Source organism: Sporothrix brasiliensis (genome assembly GCF_000820605.1).
Source record: "Sporothrix brasiliensis 5110 chromosome Unknown Cont17, whole genome shotgun sequence".
Taxonomy (NCBI): domain Eukaryota; kingdom Fungi; phylum Ascomycota; class Sordariomycetes; order Ophiostomatales; family Ophiostomataceae; genus Sporothrix; species Sporothrix brasiliensis.
In genome coordinates this window covers 1,334,469-1,359,320 of record NW_024467136.1, presented here as the reverse complement: position 1 = coordinate 1,359,320, position 24,852 = coordinate 1,334,469, and the positions used below count along the sequence as shown (strand labels likewise).

At 56.9% G+C, this 24,852-nt stretch overlaps 9 protein-coding genes across 9 annotated transcripts; 4 read left to right on the top strand and 5 right to left on the bottom strand.

Moving 5' to 3' along the window:
• Positions 1-329: 329 nt before the first annotated feature.
• On the bottom strand, positions 330-1,123 carry SPBR_03176 (large subunit ribosomal protein L27Ae; the record flags this gene model as incomplete). The annotated part of the gene is made up of 3 exons (XM_040761479.1): positions 330-548; positions 658-774; positions 1,010-1,123. 3 exons carry the CDS (start codon positions 1,121-1,123, stop codon positions 330-332), a joined length of 450 nt encoding a protein of 149 aa, XP_040620389.1.
• Positions 1,124-1,741: 618 nt separating this feature from the next.
• On the bottom strand, positions 1,742-3,728 carry SPBR_02520 (uncharacterized protein; the record flags this gene model as incomplete). The annotated part of the gene is made up of 3 exons (XM_040760823.1): positions 1,742-1,768; positions 1,834-3,324; positions 3,381-3,728. 3 exons carry the CDS (start codon positions 3,726-3,728, stop codon positions 1,742-1,744), a joined length of 1,866 nt encoding a protein of 621 aa, XP_040620388.1.
• A 1,390-nt stretch (positions 3,729-5,118) lies between these two features.
• Positions 5,119-7,116, bottom strand: SPBR_02512 (uncharacterized protein; the record flags this gene model as incomplete). Its single annotated transcript, XM_040760815.1, has 1 exon — positions 5,119-7,116. The coding sequence occupies one exon, from the start codon at positions 7,114-7,116 to the stop codon at positions 5,119-5,121; it is 1,998 nt and encodes a 665-aa protein (XP_040620387.1).
• A 3,869-nt stretch (positions 7,117-10,985) lies between these two features.
• On the top strand, positions 10,986-12,402 carry SPBR_02796 (AP-1 complex subunit mu; the record flags this gene model as incomplete). The annotated part of the gene is made up of 2 exons (XM_040761099.1): positions 10,986-12,251; positions 12,364-12,402. 2 exons carry the CDS (start codon positions 10,986-10,988, stop codon positions 12,400-12,402), a joined length of 1,305 nt encoding a protein of 434 aa, XP_040620386.1.
• A 522-nt stretch (positions 12,403-12,924) lies between these two features.
• SPBR_03177 (uncharacterized protein) lies at positions 12,925-13,713 on the top strand (the record flags this gene model as incomplete). The annotated part of the gene is made up of 1 exon (XM_040761480.1): positions 12,925-13,713. One exon carries the CDS (start codon positions 12,925-12,927, stop codon positions 13,711-13,713), a length of 789 nt encoding a protein of 262 aa, XP_040620385.1.
• Positions 13,714-14,443: 730 nt separating this feature from the next.
• SPBR_02594 (S-adenosylmethionine decarboxylase) lies at positions 14,444-16,252 on the bottom strand (the record flags this gene model as incomplete). The annotated part of the gene is made up of 1 exon (XM_040760897.1): positions 14,444-16,252. One exon carries the CDS (start codon positions 16,250-16,252, stop codon positions 14,444-14,446), a length of 1,809 nt encoding a protein of 602 aa, XP_040620384.1.
• Positions 16,253-18,048: 1,796 nt separating this feature from the next.
• On the bottom strand, positions 18,049-19,054 carry SPBR_03044 (uncharacterized protein; the record flags this gene model as incomplete). The annotated part of the gene is made up of 2 exons (XM_040761347.1): positions 18,049-18,936; positions 19,022-19,054. The coding sequence occupies 2 exons, from the start codon at positions 19,052-19,054 to the stop codon at positions 18,049-18,051; spliced, it is 921 nt and encodes a 306-aa protein (XP_040620383.1).
• Positions 19,055-19,662: 608 nt separating this feature from the next.
• SPBR_02332 (uncharacterized protein) lies at positions 19,663-22,398 on the top strand (the record flags this gene model as incomplete). Its single annotated transcript, XM_040760635.1, has 1 exon — positions 19,663-22,398. One exon carries the CDS (start codon positions 19,663-19,665, stop codon positions 22,396-22,398), a length of 2,736 nt encoding a protein of 911 aa, XP_040620382.1.
• Positions 22,399-23,015: 617 nt separating this feature from the next.
• Positions 23,016-24,230, top strand: SPBR_02908 (uncharacterized protein; the record flags this gene model as incomplete). Its single annotated transcript, XM_040761211.1, has 1 exon — positions 23,016-24,230. The coding sequence occupies one exon, from the start codon at positions 23,016-23,018 to the stop codon at positions 24,228-24,230; it is 1,215 nt and encodes a 404-aa protein (XP_040620381.1).
• Between the last annotated feature and the right edge of the window lie 622 nt (positions 24,231-24,852).

Genomic DNA, 24,852 nt, shown 5'->3' with positions numbered 1-24,852 from the left:
TTTCCCCAATTCGCAGCACTATGGTACATCCAAAGGGGAGTCTGGGCATATTCATCATCCCTTTCTCCCGTCGTCTGGTATCCGAGGTCGACGCAGATGCAATATCGTGTTCAGTTTGGTCGTATGTTCCAGTATAGCCAGCCAACGCGTACGCATCTTGTGTCGCCTGTGGTGTCATGGTTGTCTGGTTGGAGAAACGGCTCGTCGTCTGTCGTCCGTTTTATTTTTTTGATGTTGTTTCCCCCATAGCAAGAGAGAGAGAGAAAGAGAAAAGGACAAAGGGGAAAAAGAAGATGCATCCCATTATAAAAAAGAAGATATCAACCACTTTATGCGACCAGCTCAACAACGGCACCAGCCTCCTTCAGCTTGCGCTCGGCCAGCTTGCTGACGTAGCGGGCGCGGACAACAAATGGTATCTCGGGCAGACGGCCCTTGCCCAGCAGCTTCGAGTAGCCGAGCGGCAGCAGGTCGATCACGGGGGCGGTGTCCTTCTTCTCGCCGGACAGGTATTGCTCGCGGGTCTCCTCGGGAACCAGGGACCAGAGCTGTGGAGTTGCCAGTTAGCTGTGTGTTCGTTTCCTTCTTTCCTTCTTGGTCGCTTCCATTGGCGAGTCCGAGTTTCCCAAATGGCTTTTGTTGCCTGTTCGCACGTACCTTGTCCAGGTTGATGACGGGGTTCCATTGGTGGTTGCGGAGGAGGTGGAATCTCCGCATACCGACCTTACCGAAGTAACCGGGATGGTACTTGTCGACGTTGGTACGGTGGTGGTGCTGTGAAGGTGACGGTCAGCATTTCGTCGTCTCAATTCGATGCCCCATCCAGTCCGCCTTTCTCAGTCCTCTGTTCGCCTGCTCTTTCGACACAGACGGGACACATGCGATCTGGTTCTTCCAAACGCAGACCTCTGGCCCTTTCTACTGTCGCTGTCTCCTTCCAGCATCGTTCCCTCTCCTCATCGACTTCGTCTCCTTCGCCTCATCGTCTTGGAATCGGGATTGTTCGTACCATGCCACCGGCCATACCACGACCACCGGGGTGCTTGCGGTGCTTGCCGACGCGACCCTTACCGGCGCTCACATGGCCGCGGTGCTTGCGTGTCTTGGAAAAACGAGTCGGCATCTTCGCTGTTGTCGTGGGTTTTGTCAAAAATCCGTTGACTTCGTTGGTTGTCGATGAGAGGAATTACGAAGGGGGGAATGGGAGAGAGAAGCGGGAAGCACTTTTTTCACACTCGTCTATTTTGGTTAGGATTCGTTTGGCGCCAGCCCCAATTCTTTTTGCAGGGCAAAAAATTTGTTCCGCACTTTTTGGTGGTCATTTTGCAGCTCAAGTGCAGAGGAAAGGGCGTGAAGAAGTGGGGCAAGGGCACTTGGTCACACTTTTCTCGAGGCAATGGACTCATCACGTGCTAGGGCAAGCTTTCTTAAACGCTAGGCTGGATTTGGGATTGCTGCTAAAAGTCATGAAATTGGTAATATATTATGTAAATGCCCTCGATTGCCATCCATATGATGTCCTCCCTTTCGCGACTCCCTTGACATACCACATTTTCATCTGCAGACAAGCACGGCGTCCGGTTCAATAGCACCCATTTGTTATGCAAGTATGTATAATATAATTCCACACGCTCAGACTAAACAGACAGCAATATCGGAAAACACACCAAAGTCGGAAGCCCAAAGAATTATGGCTCCCTCGACCGAGAATTGTCATGACCACAACCTTAGCGTCGCCGTTCTAGTGCTCGCAGAATGAGAAAGTGTGCTGAAGCGTGTCAGTATTCCATACTTCTCTTGGTTGGGTCTGGTCCTCGGAGGGGGTGAACTTACATCGTTCATTTCGTTTTCTTGGTCTTTGGTGAACGCGCTGCGCGTCTTCATCAAGTCGGCACGGATTTTTACGGCCTGCTCCCAGGACAGAGGGAACTCGTCCACCAGGTTGATGACGTGCGAGAACAGCTCGTTCGGCAGACGCGAGAGCGCCGGCGTCTCGTGGACGTACTCGGACCACCAGTCCTTGCGCTGCGGCGGGACATTGGCCGACGAGAGCACGCGGCGGCTCGGGTCGATGAGGAACATGGCCAGTATCTTGCGGTGGCCCGGCTTGGTGGCGTCCTGCAGCTCAAAAGAGCCCACGCGGTGCTGCAGGACGTTGGGGAACACCAGGAGGCGGCCGGGGCGCGTGAGCACGCTGCCGAGGTTGTGCACCGCCGTACCATCCTGGTCAATACCCAGGTAGCTCAACAGACTCGCGTACATGCTCTGGGCGGGGATCATCATCATGTCTTCCTCGTCGATGCACTGGCGGAAGGATAGCTGGCTGGGCGTGATGTTCTCTTCGTCATAGTAGTACAGGGCGGAGGCGCAGATGCGCTCAGACAGCGTGCCTTCAATGTGCCAGCTGCCTCCGCCGTATGATGGCTTCTCCGGCGTCAGGTGGATGTTGGCCAGCTTGAAGATGACCTGCAGGCCCTTCGGGAACGGGCTGGGTGTGTCGACCGTGGGCGCTAGGTGGACACGCTCGACCAACTCGGTCTGCTTGTCAAAGGGCACATATTCTTTTGGCTCGCGGAACTCAAGGACGCGGTGTTCATGCCACCACTCCTGGTACTCATCGGTGTACTTATACTCCTCGTCGTCGAATTCGGAGGAGTCCTTGGCGTCCTCTCCGTCCTCGCCTGGAATCTCGTAGACGATGCCATCCGGAAGGTAAAAGTCCTCCTCGTCGTTTGTGAAGCCAAGCTCAATGCGACGGCGATCGCCATAGGGCGTGAGGGCCTCCTCCCAGAGAGGAACCGACGCAGCCACAAACTTTTCGAGCACGCCATACAGCTCCTTGTGGTCGCGCGGGTGCAGATTGTTGATGTAACTGGTAATGCTGGCAGAGCCGTCCTTGGACAGCGTCACGTCGGCCGGGAGCCATTGGTACAGGTCTTCGTGGTTGGCAAACTCGTTGTAGCTATGAGGCTTGATGTCGGAGAGCTCGGTGACCTCACCACGGCCTGTGTAAGCAGCGCAGTCGTCCAGCGGTACGGTGCCCTTTGCCAGGGCGCGCGTGACGCCAAAGACGACAGGGTACAGCGACGGGTGCAGCAGATCCAGGACCTGGTCGTCGGAGCCGGGGTGCCAGTCCTTGTCACGCTCGGGCACGTCCTCGAGCTTGGCGACGCACTTCTTTAGGGCAGCTGCGAGCTCGTCAGACACAGCAGTGTCCGACTTGACGATTGTCACCTCGGCGTCGAACGTCGTCACGAACCCCGTCTTCTTGAGCCGCTCTGCCTTGTCACGGAGCTCGGCAATACACTTGCGGGCGTTAGCAGGCTGTCTGTCTTTCCGTAATTCAAAGAGCTGTTCGCGTACAGCCAGGCAGTTCTCACATAGTCAAACATGTCTTCCGACATGAAGACGTCGTCGTCGTCGACAGTGGGCATCTCCATGGCCTCGGCACGCCACTTGCCCACAATCTCCTCGTCAAACACCTTGCGCTCCCACTCGGGCTTATCGGTGATGGTGCCCATGAAGTCGAGCATGCGACGTTCGCGCAAAAAAAGGCCACGGCTCAGCTTGCCGCGCCCCTCCGACTCGAGAGCGTGCGGGAACTTGGCCTTGTTAGCCACCCAGCCGCTGCTGTGCGGCAGGCCGAAGCCGGGCAGCCTGACACGGTCGGCGTCCTCGACGATGGCGGCCGCCGCTGCGTCGGTGGTGGGCTTGTCAGTCGTAGACATCGTGGCTCCCTGTCGTAGCACAGACGCGGTGCTAAAGATAGAGAGAGGAGAATAGCACGGCCGTTGTAGTCTTTGGTAATGCCGTTCGTCGTGTACAGAAGGGTGTACAGCCCGCAATTGGATACTTCTGGGGAGCTGCGTAAGGAAAGAGCGATGGTACTTAAACATTTCTCTACAATGAAGGAGCGACTGCTACGCTTTTTTTGTGTCGAAATCTCATCACACAAGAGTCCTGCACTCATTGGGGGTTCACATTCCCCTCATTCTCGTCCCATCCTTGTCCAGTCTAGACAGTATGGCCGATTAACGGTCAATTCAACTTCAGCTCCCGTTCTTTTTTGGTTTTGTTGTCCCCATCCCCTGCACTAGGCTAGGCACAGGTAGTTTGTCTTGGGTCTCTTTGGTCGTCGTGGACAATGAGCATCGATGGGAGAAAAAGTGGTGACGATTGCGAAGCGCGTGGACGGTGGTGAGGCTGCTCGTAAGGCAGAACGGAACCAGGAAGAGACCACTAAAGGACCCGAAGTGAAAAGGGTCGACAGATACGACGTGCGAGATACGACGGTTTCATGACGGGGTACCTGAGCTACAGCGCGGCTGTGTGTATTTCGTACAAAGAGTGAATATGCAATCGAATTAAGCAGAAGGTGGGTAGAGCCAAGACATGCCAGGCTGAAAGCAACCTTAGCGAGTGGAGTGAAGACAGGTTTACGGTGCGGATACAAAACAAAGGGAATTTGAAGTAGAGAAGCCTTGAATGGGGCAGCACCACGTGGAGTTCCTTTGTTTCAGTTATTGCTTTTTGTGTTTTTCTCTTGGATGAGAATCAAGGGACTTGACAATAGGTTTACATGTCATTTCTTTTGGCTCCGTTCTATTCGCTTACAAGCTGCTTTTAGCTAGGTGAAACATTTCAGCAAAAGCAGGGGCATCCAATAACAGAAAAGGTAGTAGCATAAATGGTAAAGACGCATAATAGCATGAGATGGCTGCGAGAGATTGCGAGAGATTGCGAGAGATTGAAGAGAGAAAAGTTTACAATTAGTGGAAAAAAGCACGAAACAGATACAACGAGCTCCAGAAAAAGACAAAATATCGGAAACCAAACCCAACAGAACCAAAGACACAAGCCAGTCAATTGACAAAAGAGCAGCAACCAAGGGGTATGACTTGACAAAAGAAGTGAAAACGAAGAGAAAAAACAAGAGACGAATGAAATGGAATGGAAATGAAATGAAAAAAGAATGAAGAAAAAAGGAACAATACACAGAACATGAAAGGAATGAATGACGTGAGAGACGAAAGGATGCAAAAGTTGATGCATCAAGGTATCGCTAGAATGAAAAAGACAGATGTTGAATGCTGATGGATACTACCACGGCCGTCCACCTTACTGCATGACAACGTCGCGGTCGCCCTGTGCCGGTACGGGTGTCGTCACCGCCGAGACTTGGTTGTCGCCCGCCTTCTTCTTGCCCAACCGCTCGCACCACTCCTCGGCGCTCACAATCGTGCCATCGAGCACGCCGCTCACCTGCGACATCATATCGAGGCCCTCCTTGGCAAGCACCAGCACGCGCTGCGCACCTTCGCGGACCTCCTTGTCGGTGGTCGGACGACCGCCGTTGGCTTCGGCGGCCGATGCCTCGGCTTGGTTGGCAAGTCGGAAGCGCGCTGGCAGGCTGGTCAGGTGGCGGCGCACCAGTACGCGGGCATTGTCGGGCAGAGCACCGCCGGCGTACTTGGACACGGTGTCGACGGCGCCGCGCAGTGTCTGCAGGAGGTCGCCCCGCAGCGAGGCAATGCGTGCGGCCAACTCGTTCCGCTGCGCCTGGCTGGCGGCATCGGTGCGGGCGGCGGATCCGTCTTGTGCTGCATCCTCGCTCTCGCCCTCGCCCTCGCCCTGGGCGGCGTGTGCCGAATCGTACTGCTCGACAGCCGTCTTCAGCGACTCAATCACCTTGTCGATGTTGCCGTTAGCCCACCGCAGCCAGTTGAGGCAGTACTTGAGGCTGCGCAGACTCTCGTCGCTCATGGCGACACTGAGACCGGATGTCGACATAATCAGACGCGACTGCCACGCCTGCTGTTGCTGTTGGTTGGCGGGCGATCCGGTGCTTGTCGCGATGCTGTCCAGGGAGCCAGCGGATTCGATCTGCATCAAGGATGGGCCGTCAGATTCGGTGTAGTCCGGCGACCGGTGGTCATCGTAAGCGGGGAGAGTTTCTACCGTGCTCATGGACAACCGGCGGTCCTCGTTGGGGTCGAAGCGCTCGGCGCTGGTGCGGACAACGCGCGCCGGCGTAGCATCTGAGCGCGACCCCGTATCGTTTTTGCTGGCCGCAGACGTCGGGCCGTGCTGCGCCTCGGCGACGTTGGTCGTGCGCCCATGCCGGAGATCCACCTTGCGTCTCTTATAAAAGCTGGGCTTGCTGGACTCGCCTTCCCCGGACGTGGGGTGCTGGTGCCTACGGCGGCCTCCTAGGAACCACCGGACACCACCTTCAACTCCCGTCACCCGGCTGACAGAGCCAATTGTATTTCCAATGGGCGTCAGGTAGCCCTCGACGTACTCTGCGCCCGACTTGAAGCGCGGCGACAAGTTCTTGGAGGTATTATAAGCTGACGTTGTCCCCTCGATGGTCTTGGCGAGGAGAGGGTGCGATGTTGTAAGGAGGGAGAAGAGGGGTTCAGAAGTGTTGCTGCTGTTGCTGCTGCTGCTGCTGTTGTTGTTGTTGCCCGGAAGAGGCGAAGAGCGGGCGGGGGGCGAAGAGACAAAGTCGGCACGCAGGTCGCCGAGCGCTTCGGCCGCCATCCGGACATCTGGGTCTTCCAAGCTGACGCTAGCCGCCCGGACGTCCTGGTACCGGTCGGGCGTCGTCGCTCCGGCAGGGCCGGTACTCGTGCTGCTTGCGTCGACATCCATCCGCAGAGGTGATTCTGCGGACGACTGGATGTGGCCGGGGGTATAGTACGCGGTCAAAGGGTTGAGGCTTGGCCAGTGGTTGGTCAAGGTAGGTGTCGAAGCACCGGCTGCCGAAGGCGTTTCAGCAGGTGAGTCGGCCGCACTCGTCACTGACCCAGTCACGGATCCCGTCACGGACGAGATGGACGGCAACGTGCGATGCCGTGACTCGCCATGCTCGCGGGCTTTGGCTTCTGCGGTCTGGATGGGAGGGAGTTCGGAGTTCAGTTCGCGAAACGGGAGCACCTTGACATCTGGTGATGTCTGGGGTGGTGTCCACTGTGTCTCTTGGGTCTGCTTCTGTGTTGAGTAGGTGGGCGGCGAGTAGGAAGGCAATTCGCCGCGGACCTTCCGGTCGACTGGCAAAAAGTCGACGGTCCCAGATTGGGCGACATCACTGATAGCGGTGTTTGCGGGCGCCATGGTAAGAGGTATCTCGTCGATCGTGCAGGAGGGCAAGTAAGGTCGTTGGGCGATCAAGCCTCGTTATCGATTGACGTTGTCGTCGGGGGGAGGGGGGGGGGGGTTCTAGACGAGCAGCCGGGTAGATGTCCTCGTATTGCAAAGCATGACAATGCGTCCCCAATCTTTTGTCCGAAACGAGTCGAGGTAGGACGCCGTAGGCGTCAGCCAGCGAGCTGAGGTCGACGGCGAGGCAATCGGGACGTTGGGGAAATATAATATAAGTTGGCCGCGTCGTCAAAAGGGAATTCGATGATGTTTCTATAATATTCCTCTGCTCAGACCGAGGTTTGAGGCTCTGTCTGTGCAGGTCGAACCAAACAGGAAGTGTTGAAAATTACAGGGCCTGGAGATGAGTCGAAGCGCCCAGCCGCTCACAGCGTCAGAGTCGTCGGCGTCAATCGTAAATCTTCGCAGTTTCGTTGGAGGTGTGAGGGTGCAGGAATGCGCGAGGATGAGACACCCTATTTTGTCAGATTCTCTTGACTGCTGTTCCTGCTCGTTGAGACAGAAAATCAGAAGGTGCGAATGGGGGAGCAGGAACTGGGACAAGACGGGGTTCAAAAGAGAGGGCAGCCACGAGGAAAGAGCCAACGGTGGTGGTGGTTGTATTCGTAAGAGGGGGATTCTGCCCCCATTTTGACGGGTCTGGGCTTTGTCTGGGACCCAATCCCAATCTGGGAGTGTCGTTTCTCACTTGCACGTGCAAACGCCCAGACAAGAAAGGAAAGACACAAAAAGGTGGGCCTGCCTGGGGCGCTTTGCCGTGGCCTGCGCTGGACTTGGGCTTGTTGGCGAAAACGGGGGCAACTGCGCTGTGGCCCCCCGACTAGGGGTGTCAGGGCAGCAGGGGATGGCCAGGCCTGGCAGTCTGCGGTCGGAGATGCCAAAATCCAGTAGCCGGGCTCACTATTTGTGTTGGGGCACTAGGCCGGATTCAGCGAGGGGCAAGTGCAGTTCTTTCCCGTTTCTTTGACTACGTTTTATCATGTGCAAACGCCCTTGGATGCGACGGAGGACACAAAACGCCACTGAAAGGGCAGGCGCAACAGTTCGTCGCTAAGCATCCCTTATTATTCAGACTCTCAGACACAGCAGAAGCCGGCAAGTGCCAACGGCTTCCCATGTGGGGCCCGCGCCGCAGTTGACGAAGGTCCGTTCGCCCAAAAGTGCCTGCTGTAACGTTCTGGTGGCGGATGGTCCAGCGTACTGATGAGTAACAGCACCATCTGACACGAGCTGGGACCCTGGCCCGCCGAGAGCAGTGAGAAAGTCCGCTGTAAAGGTAAGAGTTTGTGGTAGAAGTCGGCCATCTACCAACCAAAACGTAATAGCGGTAAGATTACCGCGCAAAGATTGCACTGTCCGTATCGGATTGTCCGGCAAGCTGCCCTCAAGCGCTACGGTGCAAGCACTGGCAAAGGCACTTGAGCTGTGTCAATCTGTCGTATTGTGTTTGTTTCTGCCGGAACACGATCTCCTTGTGCCTGCCCAGGCTGCCAGGAAACTGCTTGGCCGCCATGTAGCCCCCTACAAAGTTCTTACACACCTACAAAACTGATAGCGGGCCGCTAGCACACGACGCCCCGCATCCAGTACCAGTCTGCCCTCTTTTCAGCGTCTTAGACGATGGATCTCACGAGAAAAGCACCCAAATAACGGACAACACACGGCCGTCTTCCGGATTCGCTAGGTGCTTTCCGTGATACGAGAGATGCGGACTGAGGAGCGAAGCACGGCTGCCATTTGACAGACATCAATACAGCAATGATACCCAACGTTGTCATGCGTGCACCGCGCCCTTACGCCTCTCGCTTTTGCGCTCCATCCTCAGTTGAGCCAGTCCGTGGACAGCGACCTACGGCGCAAGGGACGAGACGATAAGACGACGACGCATTTGCCTTCTTTGTCTTTGTCCACAGGCGCCAATCTGCCGGCGGAGAGAGGGCAAGAGGCGGGGGGATTCTGTCAGCCAGATCAGCAACTAGGGAAGAGAAGAGCACTCTGGTATTCATCCACAGTAAATGCGCCACAGGGAACAAAGCACATGCAAAATATGCTGGTGTAGCTAGTTGCGTAGCCACGCCCACAATGAGCCCCATGAGCATGTCAACACGAGCTAGTCAGCGATCGAACGTCCTCTCAAAGTTCAGCAGGGGGCCACCTAGGGGAGCAGGTTTTGTGTGCTCTGTACGCCCATTTTGCCTCCGGCATGTGTAAGTTAACATCCGGAGCCCCCAAATAGCCCGTGTTGCCGCTCCCTGCCTTTTCCCACCAAGTACTTTCACATGCCGGGCACACCAATCTGTGTAAAAGCCAATGAGGGAACAATGAGCTCATCAAGACCCAAACAGCGGAGCACCTACCCGTGATATAGGTTTTCCCCATTTATGCAGCCGAATCAAGGAGCATACAGAGAACGGCTCGAAGCGGCGTTTATGCTCTGCGTTATGCTGAATCCAGGTGATGGCTTTATGGTGCGCTTGGCGAGAGACGCGGCACAGAGCATTACGCCGTGCAGAGAATATGCCGTACATCGTGATTAGTATGCTACGCCGTTGTGCTGGTGCAACCTGCCAGAAGCAATCGAAGGACGGAGCATTTGAGACTGGTTGGGCCATCGAGACGAGGACTTTCGGTTCGATCCTTTTCCGTGGCCGCGTCGGTTTTTTCTCGGCAGGACTTTGCTCTGCAACGGAACGCAACGCAGACGGGGCAATGGTGGCGCCGGCACGTGAAATGTACTCCGTCGGGAGCTGACGTGGTAGAGCTGCATTCGTAGCTATCTTGCGGGCGTGGCCCTATCGTGATGGCGATACCTTTCTGACTATGCGATGCAGATCGGTATAAGATGACTTGTAATACAGGCCAGCGATACGCCGATGAGGTCCACGTGCGTCGAGTCGCATCTGATTGACAGTCATGTCCCGATGCTTGCTATCGATGCTCGGAGTCAGGAACCAAAGACCTCTCTTCTTTCAAAGTATTATATCATCGTCCTCGTTCAGATGTCCGGTTCCTCTGACGCCGCACGAAGCAACGGACGCAAAACAGCGTGTAAATGCTCAGGCAGCTCTTAATGGAACCGTTTGAAAATAAATTCTCTCTCCTTCTCAGCGTTGCATTATCGCAGACTACATCCACGACCGCAGGCAGTTTGAACCACGCAAAATGCTTGGTCAGGTCGCACGGTGAAAAGAAGGACTGCACTGTCTAGAGAACGCGTTGAGGAGAAAAGAGAGGGAGAAGAGACGAAAGCCAAAGATTTTCACTGGCCTCAAATATATGCAGGCGGGTTTGTCTCCTGCCAAGCACAGCTCGTCACGTGTACAGCTTCATTGCACCCGCTCAGACGTTAATCCGGCGCCGAGAGGTGGAGTCCGTGCTTGATGGTTTTGGTAAGGGGTCGAGGGGCTTCTTGTGGGCAGGAGCCTGGCCGCCCCAGGGGGGAAGGTGCAAGCAGCAAGTGGCGGCAGATTGGCTGGTTGGTTTGACAGACACGAAGTGGGCTGAAGGGCCAACCATCGCCAACCATCACCAAACTAAGCTGCTTGGGTCCCCTTTTGACGACAAAGGCCCAAACGTCACCGCATCGTGGCCACAACTCTCGTATGCGGAACCCGACTTTCAACGACCATCGTCGACGGCTCTGTTCCCAAGCTGGCCAGACTAATTACAATATAGTCCGACTGTCCTGTGTGCATCTCCTTTGAACTCCCTATTAATAGCCTCAAGTCTATCGACCTCCTCTCCCCTCTTCCTCCTAAATCGGCCCCTGTGCCGTCGCGACGCCGCCTCTCCGGCCCGGCGCTGCCTGCCATCTGCCCACCATGGCGTCCGCCGTCTTCTTCCTCGACCTCAAGGGCAAGACCCTCCTGGCCCGCAACTACCGTGGTGACATCCCCATGTCTGCCGTTGAAAAGTTCCCGGTGCTGCTGAGCGAGGCCGAAGAGGAGTCGTCCGCCGTGCCTCCGTGTTTCTCCCACGAAGGCATCAACTACCTCTACATCCGCCACAACAACCTCTACCTCCTCGCCCTCACCAAACGCAACACCAATGCTGCCGAGATCCTGCTGTTCTTGCACAAGATTGTCGACGTCTTCACCGAGTACTTCAAGGCGCTCGAGGAGGAGTCGATTCGCGACAACTTTGTCATCATCTACGAGCTGCTCGACGAGATGATGGACTTTGGCTACCCGCAGACCACCGAGAGCAAGATTTTGCAAGAGTACATTACACAAGAGTCCCACAAGCTCGAGATCCAGGCCCGTCCGCCCATTGCCGTCACCAACGCCGTCTCCTGGCGCTCCGAGGGCATCCGCTACCGCAAAAACGAGGTCTTCCTCGACGTCATCGAGTCGCTCAACCTGCTGGTGTCGGCCAACGGCAACGTGCTGCGCTCCGAGATCCTGGGGTCCATCAAGATGAAGTGCTACCTGTCGGGCATGCCCGAGCTGCGCCTGGGCCTCAACGACAAGGTCATGTTCGAGACGACCGGCCGCACGACGCGCGGCAAGGCCATTGAGATGGAGGACGTCAAGTTCCACCAGTGCGTGCGGCTGTCGCGCTTCGAGAACGACCGCACCATTTCCTTTATCCCACCGGACGGCGAGTTCGAGCTCATGTCCTACCGCCTCAACACCCAGGTCAAGCCGCTCATCTGGGTCGAGTGCGTCGTCGAGTCGCACAGCGGCAGCCGCATCGAGTACATGCTCAAGGCCAAGGCGCAGTTCAAGCGGAGGAGCACCGCCAACAACGTCGAAATCATCGTGCCCGTCCCCGACGACGCCGACTCCCCGCGCTTCCGCACCAACATTGGCACCGTCCACTACGCGCCCGAGCAGAGCGCCATCGTCTGGAAGATCAAACAGTTTGGAGGCAACAAGGAGTTTCTGATGCGCGCCGAGCTGGGCCTGCCGAGTGTGCGTGGTGACGACGAGCACGGTGGCGGCATGACGGGCGGCTTTGGCGGCAGCATGGGCGGCGTGGGTGCACCAGGCAAGGGCGCCAAGCGGCCGATCCAGGTCAAGTTTGAGATTCCGTATTTCACTACCAGTGGAATCCAGGTCCGCTACTTGAAGATTACAGAACCAAAGGTACGAAACTCCATATGCGCGTGTCGATCGTTTCGCCCTGCCTTATCACATACTAACGTGCTCTCTCCAGCTCCAATACCCTTCCCTGCCGTGGGTTAGATACATAACACAGTCGGGTGACATAGCCGTCCGGTTACCAGATGTGGCATAGCCCGAGTTGTTTTGGTTGTGACGTTTCTTTTTCTCTTTCCTTCTTATACTTGTTATATTCGCTCTTTTACCCTGTCTCCTTTTTCCATCATATCTCAAGATGGTCCTATAGACATTGTTTTGAACAATCAACAAGAGTGGCAGATCAAAGAAGATTTGTGGGAAAGGGCAGGAAAATACAGGCGGAGGACGAACGAGCATTTGGTGTTGGGCAGCCCCCCCTTTTTTGTTGTTGTTTTTTGTTTTAAATGAAGCATTTGATTTTCGATTTGGCTGTCAACAAGGAAACATGGAGAAGGGTGTTTTTATTCTCAAAAGTGCATTGCATTGGAAAATGAAACGTCAAATAATGAGAAACATTTCCTCATTTTTATCACACCAATTTAAGCCGCATGCGATAAGCTGAGGGATGCGCAGCGTGCGTCAAATGCGGAGATTGGACTCCTTGCTATCTTACGAAATACAAACACAACCTAAACTCACACAAATGCAGCCACAAGAAAAATCTCAACGACACTGTACAATGCCCCCGACCTACAAGCTCGAGGCCGTCACCATCGACGATGTCCCGGCCGTGGCCCGTATGAGCGCCGACGCCTTTAAGACCGACCGCCAGACGCAAATGAAGGCACTCGGCAAGGAACAGCCCTTTGATATGGAGCAGTACACACTGCAGACGCTGCCCAGCACGCTCACGAGCCCCCGCCGCGTCGTGCTCAAAGTCGTCGATCCCGATACTGGCCACATCATGGGCTATTGCAACTGGGGCTTCCACGGCTTTGCGCCCGATGAGATGCCCGTCGTCCCAGGACAGGCGCCCAAACCGGCCACCAATACGGCCACCACACCGCCGGCAGCGAAAGCAGATCATGCACCACGAAAAGAAGACACGCCCCCGGCAGACCCCATCAAGCGGCTCGAGGCACTGACGGGCGCCGACATGCAGGCCTGGATGGACGAGGTTATGCCGGCCAACCCACCAGATGGACCACCCAAGGTCCGCTGTCTCTTTGTCATTGGGCTCATCGTGTCACCGCAGTACCAGGGCCGCGGTGTTGGCTCGGCGCTCTTGCGGTGGGGAACGGACCTGTGTGACGCCCACGGGGTCTTCGCCTGGGTCCACTCGTCGGAGCCGGCATGGAAGATGTATGCCAAGTCAGGCCTTGAGGTTATTCGGTCACTGGACGTGGATCTTGATGAATATGCTCCGATGCCGCCGCCCGCTGCAGAAGGCCCTGGGGCGGTTTGGGGGCGTTACATTTTTCGATATATGAAATACCTTCCCAAGGGAGGTGACAAGATAGACAATTAGCAAAGTAGGAGATTTATCGAGGACTGTTAAGGAGAGACATCAGCCATTGCTCCTATATTGAGTTTTCTCGACTGCATACTGCAAATAGCCACATTCTCAAAGCTTTTAACAATCTGTATTAATGTTAAATTTAGAATGTGGTTCTTTTTATTTTTTTTTTTTTTTTTTTTTTTTTTTTTTTTTTTTTTAACCTAGTATACTTAAGTATAAATGTAAATAAGTCCATATACTACTAAGAAACTACTGACACTGATGACAAACACCGTAGCAAAGATATTACTGTTATTCGTGAAAATAATGTCGTAGATACATTTCAGTCACACATATTTCCTGCATATTGAACAGTGTCTTGTGTCTTGTGTCTGTGGATATTCCATTCGAAAAACTTAAGACTCCATACGCGAAGTCCTGTGGCACTATCGTGAAAGAACAATGGCAACAGGGTCTTATTCATAAAGAACGCCCTGGGCCGGCAATATAGAAAAATGCGGGCATAAAAGGTCAAAAAACGTGGCTATAAATGAGAGAAAGTGAAAGGTAAAAATGTGCCGTGAATGGAAACAGACAGTTTTCAAAAACTCAAGTCATTGCGCATAATCAGAAGCATATAACAAAGTAATGGCAAAGCAGCAACATGAATGAATGATTCAAACAATGTATTCAATCTTAATGCGGCCCATCACGAACAGAACCGCAAACCAAATAAGCACCATAGAACGGAGCCTCCCCCTTACAGCTCGCCGACGCGCGCCTCGCCGTTGCTGACAAAGCCCTCGCGCTCGAAGAAGCGGAAGACAAGGTCATAGTCCTCAAAGTCGTGAACGATGCGGTCAATGCGGCGGTAGCCGGGGATGCGCTCAAGGCGCTTGCCGGAGGAGCCACCGGGCTTGGTGGTGCTGTCGGCCGTCGTGCCCTTGGCCTCAAAGAGCGTGACACTAAAGCGACCGGGGCGGAAGATGTCCACAACGTGCTTGACAATGTCGGCCGTCTGGCGGCCCTTTTGCCCGCCGGGCACGTTGGTCTCGAACGAGGCAAACGAGCAGTTGGGCTCGGGCGTAACGTGGACGGTGAAGTAGTGGTTGCCTTGGGCGGAGGTCGGGCCGGAGTCGCTGGTCGACACCGAGGCCGTCTCGGCCGTCTCGGCTGTCTCGGGGATCTCGCCGTTGGTGGTCGAACTGGCGACAGAATCACCATCCGCGGGCGGCGCAGGAATGACGCCGTTGGCCGAGAAGCCGCAGGGCGCAAACATGTAGGCATCGATGCGCGCATCTGGGTAGACCGACTGGGGGTACACGTCCGACAGACCGCAACTGTCGGAGACGACCGTGCCGAGAGCGTGGCCCTCGGTGGTTAGGGCCTCCATGTCGGCGGAGTCCAGATGCTCGCTCAGGGGTGTCAGCGAGCCACCGGAGCTGCAGGCGCCGTTGTCGTTCTTGTTGCCGTTGGCAGCGTTCTGAACGGCAATGTCGTCAACATCAAACAGGTCCTCCGAGTCGAGAACGCTGTAGGTGCTGTCAGACATGTGGCTGTCCTGCTGCTTGTGGCCATGGCCATGGCCATGGCCGTGCTGCTGCTGCTGCTGCTTGGAGGCCGCGGCGGCCTTGAGGAGAGCGCTGTCTGTCTGGGACAGGATCCTGTCGTGCGCGACCGCACTCGCATTCGACAGGTAGAATTGCTTCGCGTTCTCCGGGTCGAGGTCCGTCATGAGAATCTCCAGTGTCTCGTCGTGCTTGTCCTCATCATCGGCGGCAGTGGCATGGTCACCAGGGGCACGGTCGGCCGGGGTCGCCAGGATACCGGTGGGGATCTTGTTCGAGCGGGAGACCAGGCTGCCGAGCACAGCGTTGCTGTCCTTGTCCACAGGCGTCTGCGGCGGGGTCGGGTTGAAGGTGGGCGACGTAATGTACAGATACCAGTGGTCGCCGTTCATCTTGCCGACCATGTAGGCGCTGCCGCCTTCAAACATGTCGTCGAGGTACTTCACCTCCTGCTTCCAGCTGCGATGGGGGCCCTGCTGGCGGTCCGGGAACAAAAAGTTCTTGCGGCTGTAGAAGACGCGGTAGGGCGTGGCGGCAGCGCGGATGTCGTTGGCCGAGACAGCGTTGTGGAAGGGGAAACCAGCCACAGTGGCAGCAATGCGCAGCATGCGGTGCAGACCCAGGAGCAGCGTGGTGGTGCCGCAGGTCTTCAGGATGATCTTGTGGGGGAACACAAACATGCTGGACTCGGAGAGCAGGTAGGCATCGACCGTCTCGGAGTGGATGACGGACAAGATCTTGCAGTTGACAAGGTCGAGCATCTCGACCCAGACGTCGGCGGGCACGGACTTGAGGCCATTCTCCTTGACAGAGGGCGCGAGGGCCTTGGGGCTGGGAGCGAACCAGACTTCGAGAAGCTTCTCAGGGCCCTCAAAGGCGTTGGACGAGTCTAGATCGGCGGCGACATCGTGATTGATATGCAGATGCGGCGTGCCGAGTAGATGCGGCGTTGCGAGGGACGGCGAGAGAGTGCAGCCATTGGGGATATCAAGAGCGACCATCTCCGTTTGTGGAAATCGGGTTTGGGGCCGGCTGAAACGGGACGAACGAGGCGAGTAGCGGTGGATTGAGGATCGAGGTCGGCGTTGGGGTGGTGGTGATGCTTGCAGCTTCCGCGGAGCGCTACTAGCTTCCTCTCAAACGAACCTTGCGGTGTCCGTTTGAGGAGAGTAGGCCCACAGGACGGTGGGAGAGGTGAGCAGCGGGCGTGCGATTGTAGGATCTGGGATAGACGTCTCTCGTGGGAGAGCGCGTTATGGGGGGCGGGCAGAGACGGGGAGGCGGAAGACCTGCGAGGAAGGAATCTTGGGCAGTTGGTGTGCAACGAACAACCCGATAGAAGGACCGATACTCGGGACAGAGTACCAGGCAACGATCGAGAAGTGTTGGGATTGGGTCTGGTTTTGCTGCAGGAGCAGACGAGAAAGGATCAAGAGATGCTTGTAAAGAGGTGCTATCGGGGCCTGTGAGAGAAGGAAGAGTCAGCACAGAACACGACGGCAAAAGAGCGTGTCTAGGCGAAGACAAGGGGGGGGGTGCAGAAAACGAAGAGAAAACAAAGCTATATAAGAAAAGCACGATGAGACATACTTTGCGGGCTTGGAGAGGAAACGCAGGAGATCCTTTGAGCTCATGGATCACTGCCGTAGAGACGCAAGATGTTCAAGGGCCCAGACCGTCTTTATACGAGGACCGGGAGGTTGAGGAGGGCTATATGGCGGTGGCTGACATGAAATTGGTCCTGGGGAGGACGAGGGAAAAGGACGAGAAGATTGAGAGAAAGGAGAGGAGGGTGATGACAATAGCGGCGAGGTCGGCGGTGAGGGCTTGCAGTGGTTTCGAGTTGGGCTGCTGCTCGAGGTGACCGAGGTAGGAGGCGGCGATGCGTGACGTTCAGAGTCGCGTGCGTGTGTGCTTAAACAGGCTTAAAGTGCGGGTTCTGACGGAGTGAGGTCGAAGCTGCAGTGGCGATCGGCCAGAATTGGGATGTACAGAAAAGCCAGGAATTGGTGACAGTGGTCTGTTGCTCGAGGCAGTGAGTTGGGCAGACGATGAGATGGGATCTCGACAATGTGAGGCAAAAAAAGTGAAAATAAAGAAAAGGAGAAGCTTGGCTTGCAGAGGAAGAGGAGAAGTGAGAAAAAATGCCAACGACGTCAAAAGTGCCAAAAGTCCGCCTCTAAAAAAAGACTACTAAAAATGTTTTTTACTTCAAGACTAGGGCCCTGGTACAGTACGACGTCCACCAGGTTGGAAGAAGGCGCGCCCCGCCAATGGCCATTGCGGTGACTTGCAGAGACTTGGCAGGTTTTGTGTGTGCGTGCGAGAATTTTGTGGTGGGGTCTTTTTCTTTTTGGTGTGCAGCCGTTTTGTTCCTGCACTTTCTTTTTTCGCCCATTCCTTCACTGTTCCCCTCCAAAAATCGGGAGTGGGTCTGCTGCAACAGTGGGCTGTGGTGGCTGCTTCTCTTCACGATTAGGCCCCATGTAGCGGCTAGACCCACACTTTCGTCCTTCCCGGGGGCGCAACAGCAGCCGTCGTACAGGGCCGGCCCCTGTCGTCATAGCTTGCGAGGCCTGTGATGGCGACCGTTGGGCGCTGAATGTTTTCTGCAGCCATCCGAGTTAGGCCGACCAGGCCAACTGCGAGTCGACAGAATGGTATGGCACGGCGTGATAATATGCAGCCACCTTGGGAGACGGCATCTCCAGTCCAGAGCATACGGTCCAAGGGAGTATGAGGCATATTTGTCGTTTTGCAATTTTTATTTTTTAGTATGAGCTTTATTCTATCATTTTTATGTTCGTTGACCCGTCGCCGCCTTCGTCACCTCTGCTGTGATGCCACGGAAAACGGGCTCGAGAGAACAGGCGCGATACTTTTGCACCAGCAGATCGCGCCGCCGTCCGACGCCGTTGCTGCTCTCGGTGGCTTCTGGCGGCACAAAGGCCGCGCCATGCACCTGTGTCCCGGCCGGGTAGACGGGTGTGCGTCCCGACTCAACCAGCACGACAAACTGGGGGTCCAGCGGCACGCTGCCCAGATACGGAACGTTGAAGTCGGCGGCCATGGCCTTGCCGCCGCCGCGCATAAACACGTCCGTGCACTCGGAGCAGTTGGGGCACACAAAGCCGGCCATGTTCTCGACGACGCCCAGCACGCGGATGCTCGTCTTTGCGCAGAAGTTGAGCTCCTTGCGCACGTCCGCCGTAGCTACTGCTTGCGGCGTTGTGACAACCACGGCGCCGGCCATCTGCTCGGGTGTTGTGCTTTGCAGCAGGGTCTCGGCCAGCGAAATGTGCTCGTCGCTCGTTCCCGGTGGCGTGTCGATTAGGAGGTAGTCGGTCTCGCCCCAGAAGACGTCGCTCAGAAACTGGCGGACCATGGCCGTCTTCTTGGGCCCGCGCCACACGACCGCATCGCCGCGCTTGGGCAGCAAGAAGCCCAGGCTGATGACGCGCAGTGAGCCGATGCCCTTTTCCGGGTCGGCCTCGTGGACCGTGACGGGCAGCCAGCCGCCGGGCGCCTGCGTGACTTTCTCGTCTTCAATGGCAAACATGCGCGGGATGGACGGGCCGGTGAGGTCGACATCGAGAACGCCGACAGAATGGCCTGCAAGCGAGAGAGACAGGGCCAGCTGGGTCGTGACCGATGACTTGCCGACGCCGCCCTTGCCGGACAGGATCTGTGTGTGTCAGCATGCACTTCTGTAGACTTTCGGGGGACGTCGACATGCGAATAAAGCCACGAGACGACGCAAGAAGACGTACCAGCACAATGTGTTTGACTTTTGTGAGAGACATGACGCAGTCGAGACAGTCAAACACAGCAGCTTGTCGCTGTAAGAAGAGCCCGTATGAGTCGGTATCACATCGTCGACAAGGCCGTCGTCGGTCAGATGGCGTTGGTCGTCTTAAAACAGTTACAAGACTTGTAAAAAGACGTTTAAGGCGACCGCCGAAACAGGACGCAATTAGTAATTGGCGTGGCGGAATCTTCTGGCGAATGAGCGCTGGCAATGCCTGTAAATCCTTGTAAAACAGATCAGCCCAGAACCCTGGCAGGCGCTACTGCTCAGCAGATACCTCCGGCCCGCCAATGATAGTCGAGTGCCGGTGCCTACGTCGTAATACAGTGAGATTGACACGCCGGCGGGAGCCCGGAGCCACAGCGCTGACGTTTTGTGCATCAGGCCCACCACCATTTCAAGGTCGTAGCGCGTCTTTTGCCCACAATCCCCAGCAAAGCTCCATATGCACCCCCCTTGGCCCCTTTTGCTTCGACGTCCACTTCTCAAGACACGCGACCACGACGCCGACCAACATCGACTCGAAGTTGTTTCTGCTTGGCGCACGGCAGATACATACCGACCATCCCTTTCTACAGTCAACCATGCGCGTCGTCGCCCACAATGGACGATCCATGGGGCTCTCCATGGACTTCATCCGCCGGCCATAGCAGCAGCAGCAGCCACGGCAACGGCAACGGCAGTGGCAGTCGTGGTGGAAGTGGCAATGGTGACTCTACCGCGAATGGTGTGAGCGAAACACTCAAACCACCGCAGGCGGCTGTCCTGGCTGGTGGCCTCAGCGGCAGCACACCGTTTGCTTCCCTTCCGGAAACATCGCCCTGGGCTGACGATGACGACGGCGGCTTTGGCGGGTTCGACGACGACAATGCCTTTGGCGACTGGACGACGGCAACGACGACCGATGCCGACGCAAAGAGACATACAGGAGGGCATGTGGGTGGTGCCCCCACGCCGGATGCATCTGGTTGGGGAGCGTTCGCAGCGGCCGAGACAGCTGGCTTCGGTTTCGAAAATGAATTTGAAAACGGCTTTGGCAGCAGCCAGCACCTGTCGCCGCCACGCAAAGAAAAGTCGACGTACGGCGGACTGGGCCAGCTGAGCCCCATTGCCTGGCCGGGCTCCGCAGCCCTATCACCGTCCGGCTCTCCCGGCGGCAGCCCGCGACGACGGCGCGCTCTGTCGCGCTCGTCTGTAAACAGCCTCGGCGGCCGAAAGGGCAGCATCAGCGGCTTTTCGCGCTCGCCCAGTGTCGACCCATGGAGCACAGTGTTGACGAACGAGAAGCGCGGCGAAGCAGACCAAAGACAAGACTACGCGAGGGGAAGAGCGAGTAGCACACTGTCCATCCCAGTCCTGCGCCTCGACGACAGCAATAGTGTTGGCAAGAGCTTGGGTCAAGACGAGGTGAACACCAAGGATGACGTAGCAACAGAAGCAGCAACAGATGGCGTTCCACAAATTATTGCTCAACATGTCGACAGCGAAGGCACGGGGGGTAGTTCTGATGACGACACCGACGATACCCCGAAACCTCCACCGCAACCAACCTTTCCCTCGTTAGACTCCTGCTCTCGCCCGTCAACCTCTAGCTCCGACGGCAGCAGTCACCACCACCATGCTGACAACGACGATCCGCATCAAGACTCGCCGACAACGTCTGTTGAAGATGACGACGCCACCGCCACCAACACCAACAAGGTCACAACGACGCCGAGTCCCGACGTTGTACAAAGAAAGTCTTCCTCCAAGGTACAGGGTTTGGTGGAGCTGTACGACGGTTTGTCAACCAGGCCTGCCGCCACACAAAGTCTATCGGCGTCAGCCAGCACAAGAGACAGCAGCCGGCGTGGCAGCATCGGGTCAGACAAAAGTGTAGACGGAACTGAGACATCGGACGGTGAGGCGTTGGAGACCATGCCAAACATGGCATTGGCAGTCGAGACATCTGAAAGTGTGCCAGAATCGCCTGCTTCAGACTTGACACTACCTGTGTCTGACTCTAAATCGAAAGAGGACGACATTGACGACGAGGAAAACACTGAAAGCTTAGAGGATTCTTCAAAAGCCGACCACGAGGTCACGTCAAAGGCCAGCCCCGAAGAGGGCAAAGGAGAGAGCGTAGAGAAGCCCCCTGAGTCAACACAAGTTGACACCGATAAGCGGCCAAATGAGGGAGGCAAGAAGCTCGTACCAGAAGCGACCGCTCCAGACGCAGACGCGCTCTCGGCTAACCGATTGCTTGCCCTGTTTGGCAAGCAACCGTTTACTATCGACCAGGCCCAAGTAGACGAGCTCTACAACGACAAGGATGCCAAAGTGCGCCCGCGAGACGAGAAGGATGCCGAAGAGAACGCCCCACCCCTCGACGCCTTCATTCCCGACTACATCTTGGACGACAGCTTCACCAGCATCTCCGAGCGCAAAGTCTGGTACCGCATCGCCCGCCACGGCAGCTACCGCAAACACGCGGCCGGCGGCGACGACAATGAAAACTACCGGCCCGTGACCTGGCGCACCAGCGCCATCCGCGACGACACGGTCAAGATTGTGCGCCGCTGGATGGAAGAGGACTCGTTTACGGGAAAGCCCACGCTGGGCGGCGGGTTCGGGCGCGGTGTGGGCGGTGCTGCCGGCGGCGGTGCGCGCAGCGGGAACCTCTTTGGATGGGACTCGGCAGCAGAGCCCGTGGCGCTCGACGAGGTGTTTAAGCGGAAGAAGACGGCACCGAACGGAGGTGCCGGCCACAAATACAACCTGTCGTCCGCCTCGTCGGCATGGGCCAATGAAGGCAGCGGCGCCAGTGCGGGCAGTCCTGCCGGAATCTCGCCTGCGTTTTCACCGGCGCCCGTCTTTGGCTGGGGCAGCAACAGCAACAGCAACAGCAACAGCCACGACCACGTACATGCGCAGCCTGAGCCAGCACGAAACTCCGTCCAGATTGACCGGCCTTTTCCTGTTGCAGCTGTTCCATCGCCGGCCACAGCGCAGCCGAGCAGGTTCAGCGTTGTTCTGCCGCCGCGTGACCTGGCCCCGACCCTTCCACCGTCAACCGAAAAGAAGGACACGGGCGCTTTTGCAGGCGACGACGACGACGACGACGACGACGACTGGGGTGAGATGGTCTCGTCGCCAGTGAAGGAAGAGTTTAGCATTCCGCCCCTGGCGGCGCCTGTGTCTCTGCCTCCTGCGCCGGTGCCAACTGCTCCTGCTGTTACACCAGCTCCACCCAAACCTTCTTCTCCTATACCGGCTCCTCAGCTGGACGACAGAGCCGTGGCAGCCCTGGCTGGCAGCATCATCCGCGGTCTTCCCGACCTGTCGTACATGGCCCTGTAATTTTATGATTTTGTAGTTTTGTATATTTGGCGTTTGATATTTTTTCCGGGAGCATATTGTATATTGCGGGCGGGCGTTTGCGTTGATTCTGGGACGGACTACATATACGACGCAAATACGTGCGTATAATAGATACGGTACACGGCCGATGGCGAATCTATCCAATATGATACTCAGCATATGCGCGAGCACACAAGTGATGCGGTGGCGGTCACTCCGCCTGCAAAATGTTGAACAATGCGCGGCTGGCGACGGGACTAGGCGGCTGCCAAAAACGCAGGGGCCACTAAAATGGCAGCTGCCGAGCTACGAGCCCCACAATGTCGTCTGTTGCTTATTACGGGGACCAGGCAACTTCTCACCGAAACTACGTAACGCCTCTTCCTTTTCTCACTCCAGCCTCGCTCAACACCAACCACTCCAGCTTTCACGGCCGCACAGCGACGAGACAGGTTCTCGTGCAACTGGTCACGGCTGACCAGACCTATACGGCTACACGACGAGCATAGAATCGGCCTTTTTTGATCGAAGGGGCGCCGCAGCCGCCAACAAACAAAAACGAATCGTCTCCTTACTCCGCCTTTGCCCTCCTCCTGTTCCTCCTCCTCCTCGCCACGATGGACCGGCTGCGTCCCTCGCTCATGTCCGCGTGGCATACGCTGCAGGACCGCGTCCGCCAGCTGCGGCGCAACCGCCGCGACCACCTTGTGCACCATGTCGGCTTGGCGTACCTTCTGGTCGTCCCCGTCCTCCTCGCCGTCGCGACCGCCCTCGTCCTCTTTGTCCACTCCGACGTCAACGTCGCCATGCTTTTTTCGCAGTGCCACGCGCGGGCCCGTCTACCGGGCCTCTCACGCATCCCGCTGCTGGGCACGCCATCCTGTTTTCTCGTCAGCTTCTTCCAGGAGGCGCTCGCCCGCAGCTCGACGCGCGCGTTTGCGTCCATGAGCGCCGTGCTCTCGTTCATCGGGTCGCTGCTCACCGTCAGCACGGTCGAGGCGGCGCGCATCTGCAACGGGCCGAGCGTGCTGATTGCCTACCCGACGGGGCCCTGGCTGGTGTTCAACCTCGTGGGCGGCGCCATGGTGTGGGAGCTGCTCATCACCCCGGCCTTTTTCCGCCGGTCCAAGGAGATGCTGCGGGCCCACGACGCGGGCCACGACGCGGGCCACGACGGCGACGGCGACAGCGCCGCCAATCCCAATACGGGCCGCGACAAGCGCCACCTGGCCGTCGTGTCCGAAGTCGTGGCCATCCCCGTGGCCGTCGCGCTCGGGTTTGTCGTGCCGTCGCTCGCCATGCTCGTGACCGACCACCCCGTCGCCATCGCCGTGTGGCTCTTCTTCCCCGTCTACGTCTCGCTCATCCGCCAGGGCGTGCGTTTTGTGATCCAATCGGCGGGCCAGCACCGCCCCGGCCGCACGCTGCACCTCGAGTCGCACACCCCCGCGCTGCTGGCGGTCTACGCTGTGCCGCTGCTGTGCTCGGTGCTCTCCCACGGGCTCGTCCTGTGGCTTCTTGTGACGGGCCGGCCCGACGACCGCCAGGAGATGACGCGCTCGACGCTGCGGTTTATTGAAATCGACGTCGTCTTCATCGTGCTGACGGTCCTGTACTGGATCCTGGTGGAGGCGGGCTGGCGTGTGGTTGCGGTGGTGCTGGGCGCGTCGGTGGTGCTGGGCCCCGGTGCCGGCCTGTGCATTGGCTGGATCTACCGGGAGCACCAGCTCGGGTTTGTCGACGACGATGATCACCACAGCGTCGAGGGCGACGGCGGCGGCGGCCACGACGGTGCAGGCGCTGCTGGGGAGCAGACACCTTTGCTTCGGTGAGGGGAGATGCATGGGACAGGAGGCAACAGGCAAGCGACGACAGACCATTAGGAGACTCTAATACCGGGATGTACATAGTTTTTCGAGGACGTGGCCAACAGCACAGGGAGCCATCAAGCATCGAGTCAAAGCGGACTCGACGTCTGTTGTCTTGGTTTAATATTTGTATTTATTTGTTCGACAACGTCATGGCATGGCAGCGTTCTGCATCAGCATTTTTTTTCTGTGGCAATTTGTCTTTCTCCCATTGTTTCAAACTAAAGCAATAAAAGTCATCAAAGGAATCATTTGGACCGGGCAGGCATGCCGTGTCCTGTCGGTCTGGGCGTCTTGAACCTCCTATGTGACAAAAGAAGCTTTCCGTCTGTCCCACACTACGGTTCACTCCCGGTGGCTCCCCGAGAGGATGCTGCCGCCGTGACGCCCCTGATCGTGGGGGACCCACCGAAAAGCAATCACGACATCCTCTGCAGAAATTACGACAGCAGAAAACGACGACTCCTGTTGGTCAGATCAGCGCCCAACAGGTCTTTCTCGCCCGTTTCAGGACGTTCTGGGACAAGCTCCTTTGGCAAATCGGTTGCACCAAGGTGGCAGACGACGGGTGTACCCCCAAAGTTGT